The following is a 23,640-nucleotide window of genomic DNA, read 5'->3' as shown; positions in this document are numbered from 1 at the left end:
TTTATGGGCTCTTTCAGGCAGCCTAATGCAATGTCTGTTCGTAAAGTATTGGGGAACACTGGATAGTTTTAATTAAAGTTCTGCAGCAAATCACTGGAAGAACGTAACAGTAAGCAGTGGTGAGAGATTTATACTGTCTTGCAAAGTCGGAATGCTTCGATAAAAGGTTAAAATCTGAACCTGAGGTTAGCATTTTCCAAAGAATCAAAATCCAAAATCCAGCATATGCATTTTGGATTTTGTATATATGCGCACACTCAATAAATAAATAAATAAATAAATATAAAATAAAATATTATTATTATTATTAATATTATTATAAAATAAATTATTATTATATTTAATACTACTACTACTAGTACTCTTACTACTACTACTACTAATAATAATAACACTTCTACAAGATATATATTTTTGCTGAGCCTTAATCACGCAGGCACCATCTTTAAAACAAAGCCATTTGCAGATATGTCATCTTTGTTAAGCTTCAAAACCATAGCCCATCTGAATCAGAACCTCCTATAACTAAGTCAACAGTTTAATTATAGGAAAATGAGTGTTCTCATTTGGATGTTATTTTCACAGAAAACAGTTCTGTCTGTGTGAGCGTCTGCACACCCATCTAACACAAGCTGTGACGTATGTGAAAACACAGAAGCCCATTCAGTTCTAAATCAGATCCAGAGAACCTGCACCATGACTCACTGCATGCAGGAAACAGGGCAGGTCAGTTTACCTGCATGGACAAAATACACACTTTTACAGCATGCAATCATTGTCAAAAGTACAAGAGTCTAAGTCAGTCTCTTCACAGACTTTATTAATCATTCTACACATGTTCTTGGGGTACACAGTACACTGAAAGAGGCTGTAGTGCCTACCCAGCATTTTAGTACTGTTAAATAAAATGCTATTATTAACCCTGGTGTAGTATCAAACATTTGGCTCATGAGACATAAGACACATATGACTTTGGAAGCCCATTTAAACAAATAAACAATGCTTTGTGGTTGTAATTACTCGCAGTTAGCCACAGTTGTTTGTCAACTTTTTACCTAATAATTATAATAATAATAATAATAGTAATTAAAAGAAAATAAATAATAATAAAGAAAATCACAAAGCAATGAAAGGAAGTTCAAACTAATGTTTTGCTGTGGAGTAACATATTTTTCCTATAATCATCTTGTTTTTTTGTTCATAAATGAAAACATTATATTTTAACAATATTAATTGACAACTTAATGATCTCAATTGTAAATTTACTCCATTCACAAAAGACCTGCAGCAGTATTGGAATGACCAACCATCAAAAGTTATGACCAAATCAGAACACTATCTAAACACCATGCTGAAATAATAATCCACTTTATGAGAGGTCATTTAGTTTATGTATTTGGCATCACCATTCTGTTTAAGGGTAAGTCTTGTGTCAACGTTTGTGCTGCAACTACGTACACCTCTTTAGGCTCTTATTGTCTCTCTCTCCTTCATCATCTCTTGGAGGGATGTTCTGGGTAGATAGTACGGAAGGTCAGGTTTATCCTAGGACCTCTGTCGTGGTACTCCTTCGCCACCTGATGCTATTAAGGAAAGCCAGGAAAAATGAAATGAATAACATGGACAACAGATGAGCTTGAGAGCAAAATAACATTATGTTCATAAAAGCAAATTTCCAAGCATACTGCCAGCTTAAAAAAAAAAGAAGTTAATTTCGGATCACTATGAACTTTATTTACCATTTTTCTCTACTCTTTCTCTCTTCCCAAATCCTGTCACAGCACACTGATTTCAGAACAAATAATGGACAAATACCCATTCCAGTATGAACTGTTGAACTATCCCTCCCTCATGGCTGTTCTCCGAGGTCATATTGACCATGTCACAGTCTACGTCTGTCTACAGAGTGACCAGTTCAGACCAGTATGGTACATGCTTCAGAACAGTGTAATTCGAGACGGTCTCTGGGGAATCTGTATCTACAGCACAGCTCTCCCGGAAAAGTTTTCCAACACTCCTTTACAGTTATGCAATGTGTCTCGTCAGCTATAAATATTTAGTGTGTTTTTCAAAGCAAGTCTCCAGCAAGTCATCTATGTTGGCTTCAGTAAGCCTTATTTTGACCATGCGATATAAATTGTCTGAGTAAAGTTCCACCAAGAGCTTTCAGCCACATTCCAAGAGCCTAAGCGGCAGTCTTCAGGTGTTACCATAAAATGCCCTTGACCTTTTTTTAGCCTTCCTTCTGTTCTCTCAAAAGGCCTGGTCTCTATGCCAAAATCTAATAGCAACTCTACAGCAGGGGAGAACGACTTCCAGCAGGCATTTAGCATTTAGCTGGCAAGACAAGGGTAATGTGGTTAACAGGATTAGGCCTTTTTGCTCTCCCTACATGCTTAAACAGAAGAAATGTTCTGCAACAGAATAATAAGTTAAGCACAGAGCTGGGTGCTTTGTCTAAATGAAAAGTTTAACACCTTATTTTGTGCATTGAGTTTTTAACATATCCTTTGGTTTCAAAAGTAAATATAACAAAGTAGTGGGACTAAAATGCTACTGTGGAAACATTTAGTTCATTAGGTTTAACAACTATTACGTCCAAATATCTCCTTTTGAGGACTCACATTTATTATAAATAAGGACGGTCTAAAAAAGTCCACCACAGTCTATCAAATTCTGGCCTACTGGTTTCTTAGTTCAGACTGGCCAATAATAACCTATATCTACATCTATGGGTTGGCCAAAAGAATGATGACTGCCGCTGCTGTGCTGTTCTCCCTAAGAATTTTCAGACGCCACCCCTTTCCCAAAACTTCCCCTGACTCAAGTCTGAATCTGTTTTGGCCATTTCCTTCACTTGGGCAATCTGTACAGTGCAGACCTGAGCAATGCAGAATGCATGCTGTATTACCAGTACTGTACTACAGAGAAAGCTACAAAACTTATTTTCATTGCATTGAAGTGGTGATTTGCTCATGTTTTAAATAGTGTGAGTGTAACATTTATACTAAGATCAATGACGTCCAATTTCAATGGGCTAAATATAAATGCTTTATTGGCTTAATGAATGAGCTGCACTCTTGTCTCTCTGGGGGGCTTGCCAGTTGCTGAGTGCTTAGCCCAAAAGCCTGAAGACAGCACTATATGCTACTATGGACTGGAGCCATCCACGTAATCTAGACAATCAAGCTGTGAAAGAAACTTTATGATCAATGGACATGTTCTTTCTAAAAATCAGAGGAGGCTACAGAATCATTTTACAGAGTTATAGATAGTTACCTGCCAGTCTTCTTGAGTACATCCCTCCATGATGAGGAGTGTCCCATGACTCAGTGGTATCCTTAGTTTCTCTGTATATGTGTAATCCCCTTTCTCCTCCTACAACACAGGAACTCAACAGTTTGAATGTATAAACATGAAATTACATGTACATTCTTAGGCTGGAGCTAATATTTACTTACATGCCTGATCAACTAATTTAATTATTAGTTCAACTAGATTAGATCAACTAATTTCAACTAATCAAAACAATTTCCTATCATTTCAATATCACCATCACAATGTTGCCATGCATGACACACAATGTCTTATTTAAGGAGCAAAGAAACAGTGGAAGCTGTATCGTCTCCAGTGCTTTTTGTACTGTCGAATGATCCTCTGCTGAACATTACACACAAGCTTTTCAGAGCAATTTTGTTTGTATGCAAACGACAAGCTGTCGCCAATGACTAACTGATTTTGTTGAGTAATGTGACCCCACCATGCACGTCCACTCACACAAAAACAAAAATCACTGGCACTGGCACTGCATTTATCTCCAAAATCCCTCTATTTGTCCTGCACTGCCACTTACGAAAACCAATGTTGTAAGCAAAACCAAAAGCGTTGACTCACTGGAGGTGGCTTCTTCCGGAGGCTAAAGACTCGCGTGTCCCCTAGACTGAGGGAGGCGATGGTGGGGCGAGGGCCTAAAGAGGCTTCGTCATCACTGTGCCACGCAATGCTGTCCTTTCCATCACGGTACAAGTTACACAGTAATGAGTTAAAGGTGCGAGAGGTCTCCCTCTCAATTGCCTGATGCAGGGTTGTGAGGACAGGATGCCACTACGGGAGGAAGAAAGGTCAAGGGCATGTGTGCGAGAGATAAAGATAGAGAAAGAGAGAAAGATCATTTTTAACGTTTTTCCTTATGGCACTACAAAACATTCACGACATCATGTTCACTGTGAGCACACCTCTCATTCCACATTTACACTTTCCTTAATAATCTGTTAGGCACCATTTATTCCTTTATTCAAATCTTCACATCTATTCCATTTGAATCTGTTTTGCATACTTATATTTTGTCAAAACAGTAATCTGAAACTGGCAGTTGTTTTTACATTATTACAATTTCATGATGAAACATGTACTAAACCTTACAAAATCATGTAAGGTTTGACTGGATATGATTTGGGGTTTTTGCATTACAGTGACAACATTTTTATATTACTATACACCAACGAGCCATAACATTACCACCTACCACATTACTATCTATGTTTTACATATATTGTCCATTTGATCAGATCCACTTACCATCTAGGAGCACATTGTAGTTCTATAATTATAGACTAGTTAATCTTTTGTTTCTCTGCGTATATACATTACATATGTATGACACATACATTTATATATTTACATTTTCTATTAGGGTTTCTGGGCACCTACCAGAAACATACAAAATGTGTAGCAGTACAAAGTTATATATATGTATATATAAAGTCATACATCAATCCTACTTAAAACAATATAGGGAATAAAATGTATAAAGAGAAAGCTGTTGTAACCTGAGGGTTAGCTTCCATCGTGGAGCGAGAATATGTGTAAGGTAGTTCTCCATACCAGCAGGTCAGCCTGGGTTCCTCGTATGCTTCACCTAAGCCAAGAAACAGTTGACACTGTCACACAATGTAAAGTTCTAATGTTCTGGTAGAAAAATATGAGAATGCACTTTTGCACACAAGATAATATGCAAACACTTGTCTCATTTTGCACATCTACAATTAATTTCTTTGTCATTTATTTTCTCTCTTTTGCTTTCACTACAGAGTTCCCAGACAAAGCCATTACCCAAAGTGTGGGGTTGTTTAAACATTTATTTGAGGGCTGCTCCAAATATGGGAAAGAATTGAACGGATTATTAGAACAAAAAGTGTCCATGTGAACCTCAGATAGACTTTGTGTTGCTTGTCCAAAGCAAATATTTATTCCTTTGGTGTATTTTAACCTTTTTTTAAACATGTTGCTACTTCTGGAAAGGATCAACCAAAGTGCTTGGGGCAGTGGCAGGTCTGCCAATTTAGAAAGGAAGAGGGACTGGAAAGAATGAGTCATCATGCATGCGCAGAAACGCATGCGCACACAAACACTCTCTTGCTCTGTCTTTTTAATTATTATTATTATTATTTTTTGTTTAACAGTTCATTATTAGAACTTGGTTGGAAATTTAATATACTACAAGTGAATGTTTTCTCTTATCGATTTATCACTTACCCATTGTCCTATAATTGGTCTTCTGTGACCATGGCAGCTCAGCCAGCAGTGTAGCGAACATCCAGTCAGCCTCTTCCAGTGGAAGAAACCCAGGAAGAAGCCGCAGTCTGAGCAGAAACACAGAAACAGGGTTCAAAGAGACCCCACCTTAGGGGCAGGAACCACCTCAAACAGAAATATCTGATTGGCTATCTAGGATTTGCTACCTGGACACTCCTGTGGGACCTTGGCTGATCTCATAGTCCCCAGCCTCTCTAAAGGGGGGAAAAAAAGAGGAATATCACTAGTATACAAATTTTTAGGTCTACATTTTTAACTACAAATAATATAATGTTCAATTATCAGTTTAAATAAATAAAGATCACTCACTCTATCACCTTTTCCACAGGTATCACTCTGACAGGCTGGAATACATTTGCATAGATTAACAAAATATAAATAAAAAAAAGCCACAAAACACACTATTACTTGGCACTTACATCAGCCGGTTGATGGAACTCGTACGCTCTTGGCCCAGCATTCCATGACCCGGGCACTGGTTGCCTACCTGCTACTGAAACATTGGTGTGACAACATCCGGTATGTATTCAAGCATAACTATATAAAACTGGCTGTCTTCATAATACAATAATGCAGCTGTACAGTGTGATAGTAAAATAATTCCCAAGTACAGAGACTCTAAATTGTATCATAACAATTTGGCCATTGCATTTAATACCATGATGCAAACAAGGCTTTAAATTTAAAGCTGTAGAAGACATCCTGGTTGGTCTAAAATATCATCAAGCCTGGGTTAAACAGTATTTCACAAAGTAGTATTTCTACTTTAATCAGATAACTTGATGCTGATCTAACAAGAGACCAGCTTGGGCTAAAGGACACTGGCAGGTTCACTGTGGATTTCACCCTAAAGACAAGCTGTAGAGGACACATGGCTTTACCTACCTGAATGTGCTGGTTTCCCCAAAGGTTTGGCCCAGGAGCCCTGCACCCTCGCTCTCTGACGTTTGTCACCCATAAAGGTCAACAGAACTCGAAATGCATTGAAATGGTATTATTACAAGATAACCATGTCATCCAGAGTTCCTCAACTCCCTGGAGTTCCCTGTTCAAACACACCCAGGAATAGACAGCAGTAAATACAGAAGTGTTTGAGAATGGGAAATTTTTAAAACATTTTTAAATAAATATAACATTTATAGTCCACAATACAGGGGTTACCAATATCAGTCCTGGTGGCTCATATAGCTCAGCTGATAAGAAAAAAAAAACCTCAAAGTCTTGAGACGTGAACTAACAAACAGTACACAGAGCGATAGGCGCTCCTGTGGATGGACCCTTGCTGCCATCTTCAGGCGTATTTCCGTGTAAACAAGCAGCTGGAGCGGTATGTCAACAGGCTCGGTTTTTGTTTCCTACATTCGTCAAACAAAGTGATAAAACACTTTAGTGTGCAGATTTAGGAGGTGAGACTTTGATTATATTGAGTATTGAATACATGAGACACGACGTGGTTGTAAGGCCGAAATAGAGGACTCTTAAACATCTGCAGGCTAACGTTAGCCACCAACACCCACAACCGTTTACCCAGCAGCTCTGATAAACATATCCGCTTTCATTCGAGACGTGGAGATGTGCATAAAAGCTCACGTGTTAATGGTTCGTCTGAAAGATGTCTGATTCTCTGTTTGAAGGAGAGTTTTTAAAAGACAAAACACTTCAGCAGTTAGACTCGTATTCACAAGGTGTCCCTTCAATCCGTCCGACTTCGCTTAGACCACCGTCTGTACAATGGTTCCTACCTAATTAAAAGCTAGGTCATCTGCGGCCTATAGGTTAACTTCACAACAAATAGACCAATATAATATACATAAAATATCATTCATATAAATGTAAATAAAATGTATATATATTTAAATGAATGCACTTTGTATTAGCAAAATAGTATTGCTTTAAAGGTACTAAAATGGTGCAGTCAAAAAAACATTTACAACTCACTGAAAATCATCAAAATGGCAACTTAATAGACAAGGAAAAACACGTAGTTTATTAACTTTCAGTGGAAATCCAAAATATTTTATTTTTCATTTTGGAGCATTTTTATAGTTTCATTTATCATAAACTGACAATGTAAAGAACAACTGCTAGATTCAGATTATGGCTAAATGTTAAGCAATGATGTCTGAATTTTTCTTCTATGCTAAGTTTTGCTCTAGACATACTTAGCTAATGTAACAAAACAGTGAGAAGACTTTCACTAAAAATATTTGTGGACAACATAAAATTAAGCATGAACCGAGATTAAAAAGATCAGGCTTAATCCATGTCCGGTGATACTGGCATATAGACTACTTCTAGCTTGAGTGCAAAACTAATGAAGCAAATTTCACACACATCAATCAGCTAGCGAAGGGAAATCAGATTTTTCACCCGACCATTCTTGGAAACCATACATAAGCCTACTATAAGATACATGGTCATTTGCTGTGGGTTTTGTCCTGAACCTTTGGTTTAGCTTCAGACGGAGACTAGAATTTTAAATTCAGACACATTAGTACCAATTTTCTGATTTTACATCCAGTGGCCCACTTTTCAAGCTACACTTCATTTTACAAATTCAATGACTATCATGAACCTTTACAGACACCCTTTTTGCCCACTCACCACATCAGAGGTAAATGCCCCTTGCACCAACTAGTGATCTATTAGTGCAAATGAACCATACTGCTACCAAACACACTACAAAAAAGCTCTGTAGTTAAAAGACAAAAGAAATAGAGAAAAAAGAAATATAAAGAAATATTTTTTTTCACTATCAACTTGCAGGTAAAACCATAGTTCAGAAGGAGTATTAAGAGTCATTTGACAATAATTTGACTAAATTATACTAAAATATAAATTCATAATCCAACTTTACGTTAATCTGGGTTGCTTACACAGATGGGCAAATGCACACAAGCAGCTTGTCTGGTCTCTAGAGAAATACTTCCAATAGAACAGGACTCTCTAGAGCAGCAAAACATGAACCTATAGGCACCATTGCCTAGTGTCAGGCATGGGCTAGAGGAGTTCAAAGCCCCCCCCCCCCCCCACTTTTGGGATGAGTTGGGGTGGTGATCAAACATCCAGACTACACTAATACTCTTGTAGCTCTTGTTCTTCTATGAAAAGCAGGACAAACTTTTAATAGCCTTGAATTCAGAAGAAACAATAAGCAGTACTTTTGTCCATAGTGCACAGGTGCCAACTACGCAAATATTGCTATAGTTGTATGTGTTAAGGTGTTTTGTATATGTATTTAAATAAAAATAACCCCCCCCCACAGAGCAACACAAACCCAAACACATTTTATTTGAAAGGCAGTTTTATTAACAGGCAACAAATATTTAGCAACAAAGGCACAATGATTTTCATGCTTAAATATGTTGGAATGTAAACATTCAAGTTTTCCATCTGCTGCAACACCTGAGCATTTCCATTTGACCTGGCTTAGGTCCAGAAAGTTGTACAGAGATCTAAGCAAACGAAGATGGCTAAAATAAGACCTTCTATGAAAATAAATCCAGTCAGTGTGGCATGGTATGCTCTTTGGTAGAAAGGTTGGTTTTAATAAGTGCATTGCTGTGTCTCAGACAGACTAGCAGCTAGTAACCATGACCAACGTCCTGAAGATTATTGTAAAGCACATTCTGAATGATCAGAGATTGACAATAGGTGTGTCCAAAGTGGCTCATTATAAAAAAAAGCACCATTGCATCTAGTAGCACTAATGTAGTATAAAACACCAAACCACCCACCACCAATTTCATAAATACAAAAGTTGTAATAAATGGTACAAAAATGTATATAAAAAAGTTTAAAATGTCATTTATCTGATCATTCAAGAACTAATGGGAAAAATAGATATTTTATAAAGTCACCTTCTTATGCATAGTAAACAAAAACAGGGAACTGGCATCAATGAGCAACAAGCTAGGTGCATGAGTGGCTTTGATTTATACACATTTTTCATGTGTATATAAAACCCACCTTCCATTCAAACACCATCTGCTTACAACAGCAGTGAAAAGTGAGCCCTCCGTGCACTAGTGCAGCACTCTTTAGACCCTGTACAGAAAGCTATACCCCACTCCCAATCCCAAATCAAAACAACCAACTATAGGAATGCTCACCAGGTTAAACACGGTCTGAACTACTTCATTTCAAGAGGAGTCAGTGTGACATCTGTGCGGTCAGTAGCTCTTACAAACATCATAAAACAAAAAACAAAAAACAAAAAACAAACAAAAAAAAAAAAAAAAAAAAAAAAAATGCTCCTTAAATGAGGCAGTACTTCAATGCCTCGACACGCAAGAACTCAAACACTGATACAAAAGTCAGGCAGTCATATCTTAATGAAGCTGATAGAAAGATAGGAAGGAAAAGACTTGTTGGAGGTTTCTTGAGGTGCTTTTCCTTTAAGCAATCACCGCAACCTATCTCAGCTTTCTCCTCCTGAGGTAGCCACCACGCTGAGCCTTGTTCATTCGCATGCCAAAGTAAATGACCAGATTGATGGGAACCAGAACAGTGGTTAACCATCCCTATAAGATAAAAGAGAGAGAGACAGAGAGAAAAAACTTGATTCAATTAAAATCAAAAGACCAGATTTTTGTTTCTCAAGTCCATCTCAGGTGCCCCTGCATGGCTGCATTAAGCTTTATTTTAATTACACCTACTATGCAAGCAACATTGTTCACAATTATCTGAATAGCTTGTGTATCTGAAGGATTGAAAGCCAGGGGGCAGAACAGAGCTAAAATGATACCTGGCTGGCAGAATTCCTCCCCGAACAGCTTCAGGGGAGTCTTGGCAAACAGAGGTCAGAAATGACCGTTCTGGTTTGTTCAGTCAGATGCTTGTTACGCACTTTACGTTTGTTCAGAAATTAAGATGCGGTATTTGTGCACAACCTGTAGCAGCCTTGTGCATGCATACTTGTAGCCTACACAAAACAAAAAGTAATACAGACTCGCTTTTAGGTGTGTAGACTAATAAGAATAGTTCTGGTCTTACCATGACTGCATGGGGGAAATAGCCATTGGTCTGGTCCTGCAGCCCTACGGTGGTCAGCTCAGCAGCTACATAGCGATCAGGAGTGGGCTTATCCAGAGTGGGTTTCCTGATCTTCGTCATTTTGGTGGCCACGAAGAAAGGCAGCACACTCTGCAGAATTAAGAAACGGTTAGACCACACACAGAAAAAAAAACCTTATAAAAAAAACAAACTAATTAATAAATAAAATCAGACCTGAATGATGAGCCCCTTGCTCTTGTACTCTGCTTGGAGTCCACGGGAGAAAAAGTCAACAAAAGCCTAAAAAGAAGTCATAGAACAAAGCTTTAAAACTCACCTACACCATAGACAGATAAGCACTGCATAACATGCTTACATTCATCAATGCTGGCCTTGGAGGATCAGAGTCAAGACTTTGGGGATTTTCTTGCTCAAAATTATTGTGCAAACTATGCTGAACTCTTTCTCTCAAGCCCTGGCAATGACTGTCCATGCTGTTCTGTACACCTTGGCCAAACCTCTGACCCAGTGGTTGCCAATGGTAATCCAATGAACCCCATATGCTACACACTTGTGTTTATCATCATCTAATACAGGTGACTAACTTAATAAGGTGTATTAGGGTGAGGGGGGGCGACCCAAAAAACAAACAAAAAACATGAGGTCCCCAAGAATGACACTGGAAATCACTCAACTTTATTACTGTAAATTAATTTCATTGGACAATTTTAGAATGATGTAGATGGGTATCCACTTGCCTTGGTGGCTGAGTAGACAGTCAGCAGTGGGACTGGGTACATGCCGCTGGCAGAGGAGATGTTGAGGACAACACCCTTAGCTCTGAAATAGAAAGAATGAGTTGAAACGTATAATACTTGAGCTCCAATTGATATTATATTGAACAAGCTACAACAAGAATTTACACCTGGACAGCGCGGTCTCACACACACACACACACACACACACACACACACACACACACACACACACACACACACACACACACACACACACACACACACACACACACACACACACACACACACACACAAAATCGCCTTGTGTGTTGCCATGGCACCAGCTTTCTCACGCAGTACCCCTGCAGCTGCAGTAGTGTGCTTTAGAGAGCGGAGGTTGGTCCCTTTTGTACAAAATTTTCCCAGCTTTTTGATAGGCTACACTGAGTCATGTGTGACTCCTGGACCAATCAGAGGAATGCATTTGTTACCCAGCCTGGCAAGCCATTACAGATTTTGCAAAAACAGAATGTGGGGGGAAAAGGGGGTGGGGGACATATCTTTACAGATATCTTCACTACCTTGCCTTTTAGTGTTAGCACCAGTTTTATGGATTAGGAATTTCAAACTGCTTTATTTGTATCTCAGTCTTATGTTAGGGCAAGGAAGATTCTTAGGGCTCACCTTGCTTCCATTCTAGGCAACACCAGACGCGTCATCTGATGAGAGAATTAAGAGACGTGTTACTACAGAAAGATAGAAGGAGGAGTACAAGGCAGAGACAATTCAGCAAAAATATTAAAACTTGACGAGGAACCTTTCTGCTTTGTGAATGATATGCATACTGAACAGAAGTACTTACTTGACACACTGAAGTGATATTGACATTAATCATTGTGTTAATGAACTAAAAGAGAAAAACAATAATGGTTATGAGAACATGAAACTACTCATGAGCAGTTCTTACACAGAGCCAAAGTAAGGACTTAGGAGGGCTCAAACTAGCAGTGCTAAAATTGTGATGTACCCAAAAAACTGACATACAGGCAGATATAAAAAAAATGTTCACTATAAATGTATCTATTATAAAAAGTCTCAATTTAAATAATCCATTTCATATTAATTCATATTTACCACAATCATGGGTAATTCAGAGACAACAAAGGCACACTGCCCACTCTCACTGTGGTAGGGTTCTTGTGAAGAGCTCTCCAATTTATAACTAGGAAATGTAGTTATTTAGAACAACCATGAGAAAGACTGAAGCTGAAGACCAAGGTTTTTCCAGCACTCTTGGAACAATTTAGGTCTTTAAGGAACCAAAAGCAGCAGTTCTTCAATGCCATTGTATAAAAGGACACTTTGCAGAAGGGCTGCATGATATTGGTAAAACCGGACATTGTGATATTTTGTTGTTCGTAATATATTGAACAGTGAACAGATTTTCCTTTATAGTACGTTTTTTAAAGAATGTATCCCCAGTACTATTCAATATAATCGCCATCAGTTTGTAAAATCATACATCAAGCCCTACTTACATTGTCAAGATCAGGAATGTGCAGGAAGAACTCTGGGTAAGGGTAGGAGATGCCAACATTGTTCACTGTAAAGACAAAAACATAAATACACAAACACTTTAATCACATGTAAGAGCAAACTAAAAATAAAAATGATCCGACATCTAATCTAAAAAACAAACAAACAAAAAAAAAAACCCCACCAAAACCCCACGACTGCTATAAAGCCAAACAAGACACTTGGCCTTGTGCACAGACAAGTCATACAAAGTCATGTTAAAAATAAGTTAAATCAGAATCGGACTTACCAAGCACGCCTATTTCTAGCCCACTTAGCGCAGCTTCAATCTTAGGATAGATGTCAACCTGACCAAAATCTACAGCAACTGTCTTGGTCTCCACCTTAAAGCGACTCTCTGCAAGAAAACAAACGACCAATTAAACAAACCATAACATTTGACAACCTCAGCACCTTCATTAAGCAGCTTCTGCTTGTTGTTGTATAGAAACATTCAGAATGTGACAATTAGCCATTCTTGATCTGAAAATTGTCTTTGGCTTGGCTGTTGCAGGAGTTCCATTCTTTGCCAGTGTGCTAAAAATAGCTTGCAGAGGAGAGTACTATAGGTTTAGACTGGAAGGTGCTGGACAGAAGGGGGAGCTGTTCACCAAGAAATGAGCCACTCGCAACTTCCTACACCCCTCCTCTACTTCAGTTGACGTGCCTGCAGCAATTAGAATGTATTGTCCAAAGACTCATTTGTCTGAACCCTGTTCGAGGGAGTTATGAGAGGAAAATTCCTCTGATGTATCACGGTGTGGAGCGCCATTATTTGAGGAGGCACAATAGAGATGGAGTTGGGGTGGGGAACTGCAGGCCAGTGAACATGATCTAATAAGTCTATTATGTTAGCAAATATGAAATCTATTTTGAGAGAAGGTTTCCGGCTTTAAGTAGGTTCGTGACTGTAGCAAAGTGGTCTTGGTGACTCCAAGCCCCCGCACTGCCAGGGCATTTGGTTGAGACATGAGCATAGAGTGCCAGGTTTGGCAGGGAGAGACCCAGCTCGTGACTACCCATAACCCCCCCTCCCTCCCCCCTATCCTCCTTTCGGTGAGGCTTCAGCACGACTGTGGTTATGGCAGACTGCTAGCTGCAGAGCCTCCTTCCTTCTCTTTTACACAAACGCAGAGGAAGAACAAAAACAAAAAAGACACCAAATGATGATCTAAGCCTCCCAAAAGAGAATGTGCAGTGGATTATCAAAATAAGCTTTGGAATGTCTGCAAACACTGGTTTAGAGCATTAACATGTGAACAAGTAAAGGCTGTGTTAGTTAATTATTCGATGAACACACAACAGGGCCAGAACTACTTCTCTTCACCAAAGAGAGAGCACGAAGGCCTCTCCATTCACACAAGCTGCCACTCCCTCCATCTCAGCAGACTGAATGAAAAGGGGACTGAGAAAGAATTGAAGGCAGAGGGGAAAAACAAGGGAAAGAGAACTGGAGACAGAGAAAGGTGTAAGAGAATGATAGAATGAACTTGCAAAGTCCATAGCGACTGCACCCTCCCATTCAGAAAAACCAGGGCAGGCTCTGTGAAAGACTGCCTAGACTGGAGCAGCTCACAGGAAAACTACAAGTGCACTTTAGTATATTTCAAAAAAGGATTTTCCAAAAAGTCCATTTAAAAAAGACTATTAGGAAACAAAGGGACAACATGAAGCATGAGACAAAGTCTGCTACATGCAAAAGCAAATCAAAGGGTGTGCAGCAGGGAGGGGTGCAGACGTCAATGAGCATTTTAGACGGAGATCCTCATCTTCCTACACCCCGTGCTCTCAACCCCGAAAATTTCCATGACGACAGTCATCAGAAAGGATGGCAGGACTTACTGGGAGGGAAGAGAATGTGAAAATGTTTATAGGCTCAGGGGGGTTGGGGGTATGGGGTCTGGGACAAACAATAACATTCAGCTGGAGAGGAATTATGAAGTGGTGTCCAAGGGCTGATTGTGGAGGGATCAGACAACAGTCACGTCAGACATCCCACAGAACTGGACATAGAAAAAGACTTGATTTTTAATGCAAGTTGAGGCAAGGTCATATTCCAGATAATCTTGGCCAACTTCTGTTCGTCCTTCTATTAGGAGACATCCACACATGTAAAAGGCAGCCATTTATTAAATCCGTTTGGTAGTTCCAGTGTTTTGATACGCCAACAACTAAGCTGAATGGCTCCAGAAAGTCCATTAAAAAAAATTGTGTTGTCAAACTGAAGCCTTGTGCATTTTAATTTCCATAGGGCTTTTGGGGAGTAGGCGATATTCATGAAATTGTGAAATCATCTTAGTTTAGGGAACGAATGTATGCGTTTCTAGCACAAAGGTGTCAATGGCAGCTCTATTGGAGGAGATGCACAAAGGGCACCTGGAGCTCCATGTGGTGCTCTGACTGTGCACTCCTGCCAGGCTGCATTAGCTCTCCGGCCAGTCAGCTCTCCAGGCCCCCCACCCTGCCTTTCAGGACAGCACTAAAAATAAACTCTGCTTCATTAACATTAGGAGGACTGTCTGTCATTCAGAGTTAAGAGAGAGGTTCTGGATCATTCACTTTTGCATGCGTATGCGAGGAGGCGTGGGGAAGCACAAAACATAAAAATACACACCGAGAGACTGTGCAACATCGTCCAGCTTCTCTTGGGAGCGGCTGATGAGCATCATGGAGAATCCTCGTCGAGCAAGCTGTGAAACATGGAACATAGCGTCAATTCAGCACTAAGAACTGTAACCAACATACTTTGCTAACTTGTGTGACCAATTCAGTGGACTGTATATAGAAGGCATTCAAACAAAGAAAGACTCCCTTCACACTCCTAGTAGCACAAACTGCTAATGTTGCAAACAGTGAATAAAACTAGACACCAATTAGCATAACAGCAGTGACACTATGTTAAATGGTGGCCATCCAATTTCATTCACTGTTAGCAACATCAGCAGTCAGGTTGGATCATTTATCTTCAATAAAATTAGCATGTTTGGTTAAGCTACATGCCCTTCAGCATATTTACTCCATTTCAGTATTGTGCTAATGAAAGTTGTCCTGCATTTTCAAAAGTGGCATACTATTTCGGAACTTCCATTGGTGTCAGAAATGTGCCCAAGACCTCTTGAAAGTATATGGTGGTGCATAAGTAGTGAGGCCCCTTCTCCAGGAGCAGTCCTCCAGTCGCCCTCCCTCCTGTGGCCTTGGAGAGAAACCCATCTCCTGTGATGAGTCACTGTGCTTTCCGTGGAGGGAGAGAAATAAATAAGTAGAGGAACCCTTACCTCCTCCGCATAGGATTTCCCAATTCCATCCGTGGCTCCCGTCACCACTGGAAAAGACAGAGAGAAAGAGGTCAAGACAAATTAACACACTGATCACAAAAACAGAGAACAAAACACTTTGTACACACTTGTTGAAGTCTGAGAGCTACAACCTTGGTAAAACAAGCATGAATCCTGTTATTGAACACAATGTACATAGACCGCAACCTTTGAGCAACATCCATTGCACTAGATGAGCAATGATGTGTCCGTATACGAAAAGCTCAGGCCAAAAGGCATAAGATCCAAGCAGCAGTACCATCTCGGAGTGAGAAGTCAAATCAGAAGAATTACACTTGATAGGAGGGTTTTAAAGTACTTGGACAATGTGAGATACACAACAGGTAAGCAGGGGCATTCCCTATTCTCCATTAGTAAGCAGACAGTTTATTATAATGTAGTGTGAAGCTGTTGGACAATTCGGTTTGATTGACCTAAGCAACTGGTCAACTGGTGGGGGGGTGCAATGCAGTATTCTCCATAAAGCTCACATTTAACACCTTCAACTCATGAAACACTGATCCAGGCAGCGGTCATTCACTAGAGCAAAGCTGTCGGCTAGAAAGAGGGAGAAGAAAGAAGGGAGGGAGGGAGGGGAGTGATGGCGTCTGTAGAGCGCAACAGAAAGGGAGGGGTGAGGAGGGATCCTAGGGACTGCCAAAAATAGAAACAAGAGGAGAGGAGGAGAGAGGGAGACTGCGCAAAGTCAAGGGATGAAGAGGGAGAACTCGATTCACTAGCTATTTTTAAACCCATGTTAAGAATCAAATGCTCTCTGGCTCAAAAAACTTCAATGGGCTCATCTGAACAGAGTGTGATCAGTAGTTGCAAGTGTGAAAAGTGTCATTTCACAGGCATTTCATTAACACTGAAATAAAGCTTCTAGCAAGCAGGTAAAAAGGAGGCTGTGGCTATGAAACACTGCTTAAAATTCAGATCTTCTATTTATTTCCCAATGGAGAAAGAGGAAACCACACCTTAGAAAGCTTGCAGAACCTTTCTACATTACAGTTTTCAAAAGTATCGATACTCAGCAGGTGAGTAGTCGAACATTCTTGTGGTTATCATCAGATCAACACAAAAAGCTTGGTCTTGCACAAGTCCATGGGACCCTACACATACAACATTCCTGTAAAGATAAGTTTGACAAGTCATCCTGACAGTTAGGCCAAGCATATTTGTGCACATGCTCATGAGGCGAGAAACACATTCATACTGAAGGGTCAAAGTTGGGAGAGTGCAGTACATCTGCAAATCTCAGTGCACCACAATGCAGTGTTCACAAGCAGGTGTGCACTGGTCCAGATAGGTGCAAAGCAAGACTAGGCCACGCCTTAGTATTCAGACAGCATGCCTTTTATTACAGGAGACAGCAAATCAACATTACTTAAACAATCTTGAATGGACAAACCCACTCCATTTGTTAACATCTCAAAAACAATACTCTACTGACCCATACTAGTCACTGAAAATCCAAAAGCCCCACCCCTCCAGCCAAGTTCCCGGCCAGGCTTAATTGCTCTCACGTGAGCAGTGCCATGGAGAGGATCTAAGCAAGCTGCTGCGCGAGTACTACGAGAAGCACTGACGCTCCACCAGGGACACAATCGCACGCTGCATACAAAAAGCTGAGCCTCTGTGCCCGCGTGTGTGAGCAAGTGCACCTCTCCTGTACAACAGTGGAAGCAATAAGAGAAAAAGCAGGTGCAACAGGAGGGACTGCAATAGTCATTAACCAAGAACCCCTCCATTTGGTTGCTAGGGTGGGTAAGGAGATAAAGGGGCTTATAAGAACTGACAAGTAATTCTGCTGTTCATTTACATCTTACCCCCCTCCACCCCCCGTGAAGACTGTGTGGCAGAGGTCGTCGGGGGCCGCTCACGAACATCACGTACAGAAATACGGACTGTCCCAGCATCACACAGGCGCACTGGCCCTGCTCCCATTCAATCTTCCTAGGCTAAAAAAAGCAGCGGAGTGAGTAAAAATAGCTACCGCGTCTGGAACAGCCGCTACACCTGAATACCAACAACATGCTGCCCTCCCTCCATCTCTCCCCCCACCCCCTCTCTGCTTTCCCCAGCAACCCAGCTCACCATGGAGCTCTTGCTGCACTACATTAGTGCCAGAAAAGCACTCGAAGTCCTACTGCAGAATTCTGTGCTATTCAACAGGGCATTTCCACTTATTCCCCTGTATCCCCAAAAGAAACATCACGCTGAATGGGCTTGTACATCAATTTGGTATTCTGATCTTACACAAATAGACACATTATAATAGAGCTAAATTAAGACTGTCTATTATATAAGGTGCACCCATGGCATACACTCTAACTGGCTCTTACTGTATGCAATCTGTCGCACCCCCCCCCCCCTCCTCCATCGACCCCCCCACCAAATGAATGAGCTCGTCCATCTCTGGCTCAGTAGTTCTGCAGAATGCTCAAACACCCACTCGTGCTCCTCCTCCCACTCCCCAAAGCAGCAGATCATGCTTTAAATAGCATAGGCCTGTCACATGGCCAAGAGAAAAACTACACAGCAGAACTGTTCAGCACCCAAAATAGCATCGCTACTCAGATAAAAAAAAGGTGGATTTTTACCCCCCCTCTTTTACAAAAAGAGGCAATGTCAGAAATAGTACCAAAAAGAAAAAAAATTATAGTCTCTTCATTTTTACTAACTCCCTTCTCATTTGTGAATGCCCAAATTAAAATATTCTAAAATCATGAGGTTAAAAAGGGAAATATTAATAATAATAATAATAATAATAATAATAATAGCATTGCATATTCTACATAGCTTTTTCTAGCAGAAATGCAGTATCGACCGGGAAGACCAGAAGTGCCTGGTCTTGTGAAAGCCCTACATGCCTTAGGAACAGGTTTGTAAGGCTGTGAAAGAAGAGCTCATGGGCAGCAAGGTGACTTTACACAAATTCTTATTCTTTCACGTCAGTTGGGGGGGGGGGGGGGGTACACCAAGTGTCAGATTTTGACAGGCAGACAATTAGAGAGATGAAACTGACAAACCAGCTGGGCAATGGTGAGAATGTGTGAGCGTTTCACCACGACAATCCATTTACTTATTGTTAATACAAACAGATGATTGCAAAATCATACACTGCAGAGGGTTTTTGGACAGAGCGTTATATTAAATGCAACAAAGTACATAAACTGGTTTCAGAAGGGAAATGCCAGATGGAAGATTCCCTTTTTCTGTAAATAAATAAATAAAAGCGACTGAGTCGTGACAGAGAAGAGAAAGGGAGGGAGGGGGTCTTGGAGGGCAAACAAGTGATGGGGGGGGGGGGGGAGAGAGAGAGAGAGAGAGAGAGAGGCAGGCTTCAGTGATGGAGAGCTAGATGGAGGCTCAGACAGAAAAGCAGGAGGAGGAGGGAGAAGGGGAGGGGCTGAAATTTTACCCAGCATCCCTCTGCAGCACGTGGCAACGAGCGTGTTGGTCACATGAATGGCAGTGTTCTCTTTGAGAAGCCCCTCGTCCGCGCCGTTTAATAGCAGTGCCCCCCCCCCCCAATCCTCTCTCTCTCTCTATCTATCTATCTATCTATCGCCCACTCACTCAAAACCCTTCCGCCTCCACAGCACAGGAGCCAGTCACATTCTGTCACCATTCACAGTCCACCGCGCCTGCACATTCACAAGCATGCAGCCAGAAACACACACAGTTGACATTCACTCACTTACAGACACAGGGGAATACGTTCCATTCACATGTGCCTTTGCCTGCTATGAATGGGAATAGAGCTATTCACAAACTAAAGAACTTCTCCTTCAGCTACCTTTAAACTGCAGACAGGCCAGCATTTTTACACCTTCACTTGTTGGCAAAAGAGAGGCTCTAATACAAGTTATAACTTGTTCAGTTCTCAATAATTAATACTCCGCATCTTCTTTGCATATTTTACTCGAGTCACCGCATCAGGTTAGTGTTTTAATAGTGCAATTGGGCTTAGAGTGTTCAGCGTATTGTGCTTTGACACTCACCCAAGGCCCAAATTCAACCCAATCTGAGGACATAAAGAATATAGTAACTTGCTCTAAAGAAACGCTGCCCCCAAAGTTAAAGTTATCCCGCCCAAACACGGTCTCAGACCGAACATGACTTTCAACCCCCAAATAGCGAGATATGAACAAACCCAATTGGACATCAGCATCCTTATATAATCTGTGATACAGTAGAACATGTGAAGGAGAATAGAGTGGGGGTGGGCTTCAGATGAAGACTCACGTCTCATGATGTAACAGCAGTTATCTTCTATGTACAACCGTGCTCTGGGGAGAGACCGAAGTCTTCGCACTCAGAAGGCTTTACGTTGTAACCATATTTAAACTGGTTTAACAGGTAAAGCAAGCGCTATCTGTGATCATAGCGGGCAAAAATTTAAAAATTAAAAAGCTGTTGAGAGAAGCTTGACAGCACAGGAAGCATTCATTAGTTTGTGACCTTCACCAAGGTGCAGCACCTCATCTTGACCACCAGGGGTCTCCTGGTTCTTGTGAGCAGATGAGGGATCCCTGTACAACTGAGGGAATACTAGATTCTGATGCAGCAGCATGACTCACTTTCATAACAGCGTTAAAACACCAAGTGAGAAAGAAGCGGTGCTAAACAGCTTCTCTACACCAAATCCATCCACCTATTTATGCATTCATGTCAAAATCCTAGCAATAGTCTACGTCTCTCACAGCCTACAGGGAGGGTGGAAAACTTGTTGGTCTGGATGCTACAAGAGGTGTTCCAGAAGAACCGCCTAACCTGAACCTTTTGGGAATGCAGCACATGCCGTTTCTAAAAGCCCAAGTAACCCAGAATGAACCTGGCAATAAATCGAATTGAAGTGCCACGGTGAAAGACGTCATCTCGCATGAGGAAATCGTCAAGAAGCTGAAACTAGATCTTGCTCAACCTGACAGGACCAGTGCTGCAGGAACAGCGAGCAGAGGAACGTTACTACCGGCAGTGACCCCACCAGTTCACCTGCGCCTGAATGTTCAGAGAATGCAAGACGAGTCAAACTGGTACCCTGACTCACTGTTTCAGGGTGTGGCCCAGTTCGAGCAGTTCACCTCGGAAACGGTCAAATGGCACAGAACTCGCTGAAAGGTGCAGAGAGGTCCTTTTGAGCAGCAACCCCCTCCCCCGCCCCCAGTGCTGTGCCTGAGCAGACCACCACACACGTTGTTTGTACCCTGAGCTTCTACCTCTCCTTCGCTTTCAATAGTCATAACCCAACCCGCCGCTAGGGGGAGGAGGGCGGACATGGGGGGGGGGGGGCGCTGAGCGCTGAAGTGGCTCCAGCCTGCCTCTCTAGCAACGCAAGACCAGGGCATTTATTAATTGATTTAACAACACAGTAATACTTCAAATTAAAGCAAGGTAGTCGCCCCGCATGTCTAAAAAAAAGGGGGGCTATTTGGGACTAGAAATTGAATGGAACTTTCCAGAGCGCCTCTAAAACCTCCCCTCAGCAGCCACACGTGGTATGGACCCGCATTATAATTGAGATTGGCGTTTTAAACTGCGTCATGTTGCCAAAACCAACCTAAATGGTCCCGTCACATGAAATGAGCCGCTGTGGTCGGTCTTACGTGGCCATCAGAAGCCCACCAGCTCATTAAAGCAGTTTTATCCACTAAAGCACCGAAGCGTTCACTGAGGGGGGAAAATACCCACCGTGCTTGTGAGGAGACGCGCAGCGCCTGGGCACAAACGAGAAACTGGATAACTGGGTCAGGCTAGGCCGATCAAACCCAGGACGAGATTCACCGGGGGAGATGGGTAGAAAATAAAAGTCTAAAATAAGACTCAAGTGTAAACACGGATCTCTACTAAACTTTTTTTCTTTTTATTATTTAGGCAAAAAAACATATTGGGATAAAAAAAAAAATACCTTAAATTGATAGACACAATTAGTGATTTCCCATGAAATTAAGAATATAGGGGCGCCTATTTCTTTGAAAGCTGGCATTTCCAGTCATGATTTAGTCTGACTTCATCTGAGTGAGTCAAAAGCTGCGATAATGTGCGCACAGTCCGTGGATGTATGGCGCAATCTGTCAACCTGAGACACTTACCGCCTCTTTATAGACCACTCGGCTCAGCACTGAGGGCTTCATTTCTCAATTATACCAGTCTGTTGTTTTTTTTTATTTATTTTTTTTTTTTTGGTTTTCTAATAATTGTACGTAAATTTACGTAAATAATCATGACAGTAATGTAACACATTTCGCACGTTTACCTCGAGCGTGTTCTCAATGGGTGTTGTAGGAAAAAGGCACAAAAAAAAAAAAAAGTTCAATTAGTAGCAGCTGCTAGTAAAAATGTGTGAAGTTGAGTCAGTTTTAGCTGCACGCTCAGTCGCAGTCAGATGTTGACTCAGCTGCTGAAGGAAGGGCTCCTCCGCTGTGAATGAGCGAATTAAACTCACCTGCCCATTTGCCTAGTTTTGGGGAGAGCAGGTCTCCGTTGCCCATCACCCATATCCTGAAGCCGGAGAGGAGTCGGTAGAGGATCCAGAGAGCCAGAGAGGCCGTGGTGAGCGCCCCGACACACAGCAGTACAGGCTTGGCCCCATGCAGCATTTCCTCCATCTCGCTGAACATCTCCATGCGGACGGCGGCCTGACCCACGAAAAATTAGGCGACGTGCACTGATTTCACAGCCTACAACGTGCGAGCCCCTTTATAAGCAGGTTGTGGCATCACACCCCCACAACTCCTCTAACATACTAGTCTGGCTGGATTTAAGTGCACACCCCCCACCTACTCGCTCGCCGCCCCGGGCACACCCACACCCATCGGCCATTGGACGAAACTACCATCCTCCACCAGAAACTTACCACTCTTTGGTTAATTTCAGCGCCAATCACGAGGGCTCCTCTCTCATTCATCAGATTGCCTCTTCGCGAGGGGCGGGACGAGAGCGGCAGCGGCTCGCGCCCTGATTGGACACTTGTCCCGGTAACCTCCATACGAGCGAACCCATTGGCTCGGATTCAGAACGAGGTTTTCTCGTTTCAGTCAGGATTATGAAACCTCCAAATCCACGTTTTAGACTTATCAGCCCCCACTATTTTATGAATGAAGCTTTTCGCCCATTGGATGGAAGAGCCTCTGCTCTCCCGCCTTTCGTGTGATCTCTCAGAGATGCTATTCGGTGAGAGGCATACCGTCCATGCTCATTCACGGGTGCTGGCTCAGATATGACTCATAGGGCACCCAAAAAAACAAGTCGACCGATTTGGAGCATGACGGTATTTTCCGCTACTGACTTAAAGGCAGGACGAGAACACACGGCAGAGGCTTGAGAAACCCCATAGCCTATTATCAGTTAGGAAATATAGACGCTGTACGCCTTTACAGATTATTTTCAGCGACGGAGGAGAAAAACTACAATTACCA

The 23,640-nt window shown here is 41.6% G+C and overlaps 2 protein-coding genes across 4 annotated transcripts; both read right to left on the bottom strand.

Moving 5' to 3' along the window:
- Positions 1-788: 788 nt before the first annotated feature.
- On the bottom strand, positions 789-7,291 carry alkbh3 (alkB homolog 3, alpha-ketoglutarate dependent dioxygenase). 3 transcript variants are annotated; one of them, XM_072673738.1, is made up of 10 exons: positions 7,186-7,291; positions 6,481-6,640; positions 6,015-6,088; positions 5,905-5,939; positions 5,742-5,789; positions 5,536-5,642; positions 4,830-4,918; positions 3,895-4,104; positions 3,280-3,378; positions 789-1,583 (listed from the first exon to the last, which is right to left on the bottom strand). In XM_072673738.1, the coding sequence occupies exons 2-10, from the start codon at positions 6,551-6,553 to the stop codon at positions 1,494-1,496; spliced, it is 825 nt and encodes a 274-aa protein (XP_072529839.1). In that variant the 5' UTR covers positions 6,554-6,640; positions 7,186-7,291; the 3' UTR covers positions 789-1,493. The 3 variants fall into 3 exon arrangements, with proteins under 3 accessions (XP_072529839.1, XP_072529841.1, XP_072529840.1); XM_072673740.1 differs by having other exon boundaries at positions 6,015-6,085; XM_072673739.1 differs by lacking the exon at positions 7,186-7,291 and having other exon boundaries at positions 6,481-6,742.
- Positions 7,292-8,881: 1,590 nt separating this feature from the next.
- hsd17b12a (hydroxysteroid (17-beta) dehydrogenase 12a) lies at positions 8,882-22,959 on the bottom strand. Its single transcript, XM_072671830.1, has 11 exons — positions 22,668-22,959; positions 16,178-16,224; positions 15,517-15,592; positions 13,153-13,260; positions 12,866-12,930; positions 12,190-12,234; positions 12,012-12,046; positions 11,349-11,430; positions 10,825-10,890; positions 10,591-10,740; positions 8,882-10,118 (listed from the first exon to the last, which is right to left on the bottom strand). The coding sequence occupies exons 1-11, from the start codon at positions 22,846-22,848 to the stop codon at positions 10,011-10,013; spliced, it is 963 nt and encodes a 320-aa protein (XP_072527931.1). The 5' UTR covers positions 22,849-22,959; the 3' UTR covers positions 8,882-10,010.
- Between the last annotated feature and the right edge of the window lie 681 nt (positions 22,960-23,640).

The sequence above is a fragment of the Salminus brasiliensis genome, chromosome 2, assembly GCF_030463535.1.
Source record: "Salminus brasiliensis chromosome 2, fSalBra1.hap2, whole genome shotgun sequence".
In the NCBI taxonomy this organism is placed as follows: Eukaryota; Metazoa; Chordata; class Actinopteri; order Characiformes; family Bryconidae; genus Salminus; species Salminus brasiliensis.
Note: the sequence above shows the minus strand (reverse complement) of the source record. Positions and strands in the feature narration are given on the sequence as shown.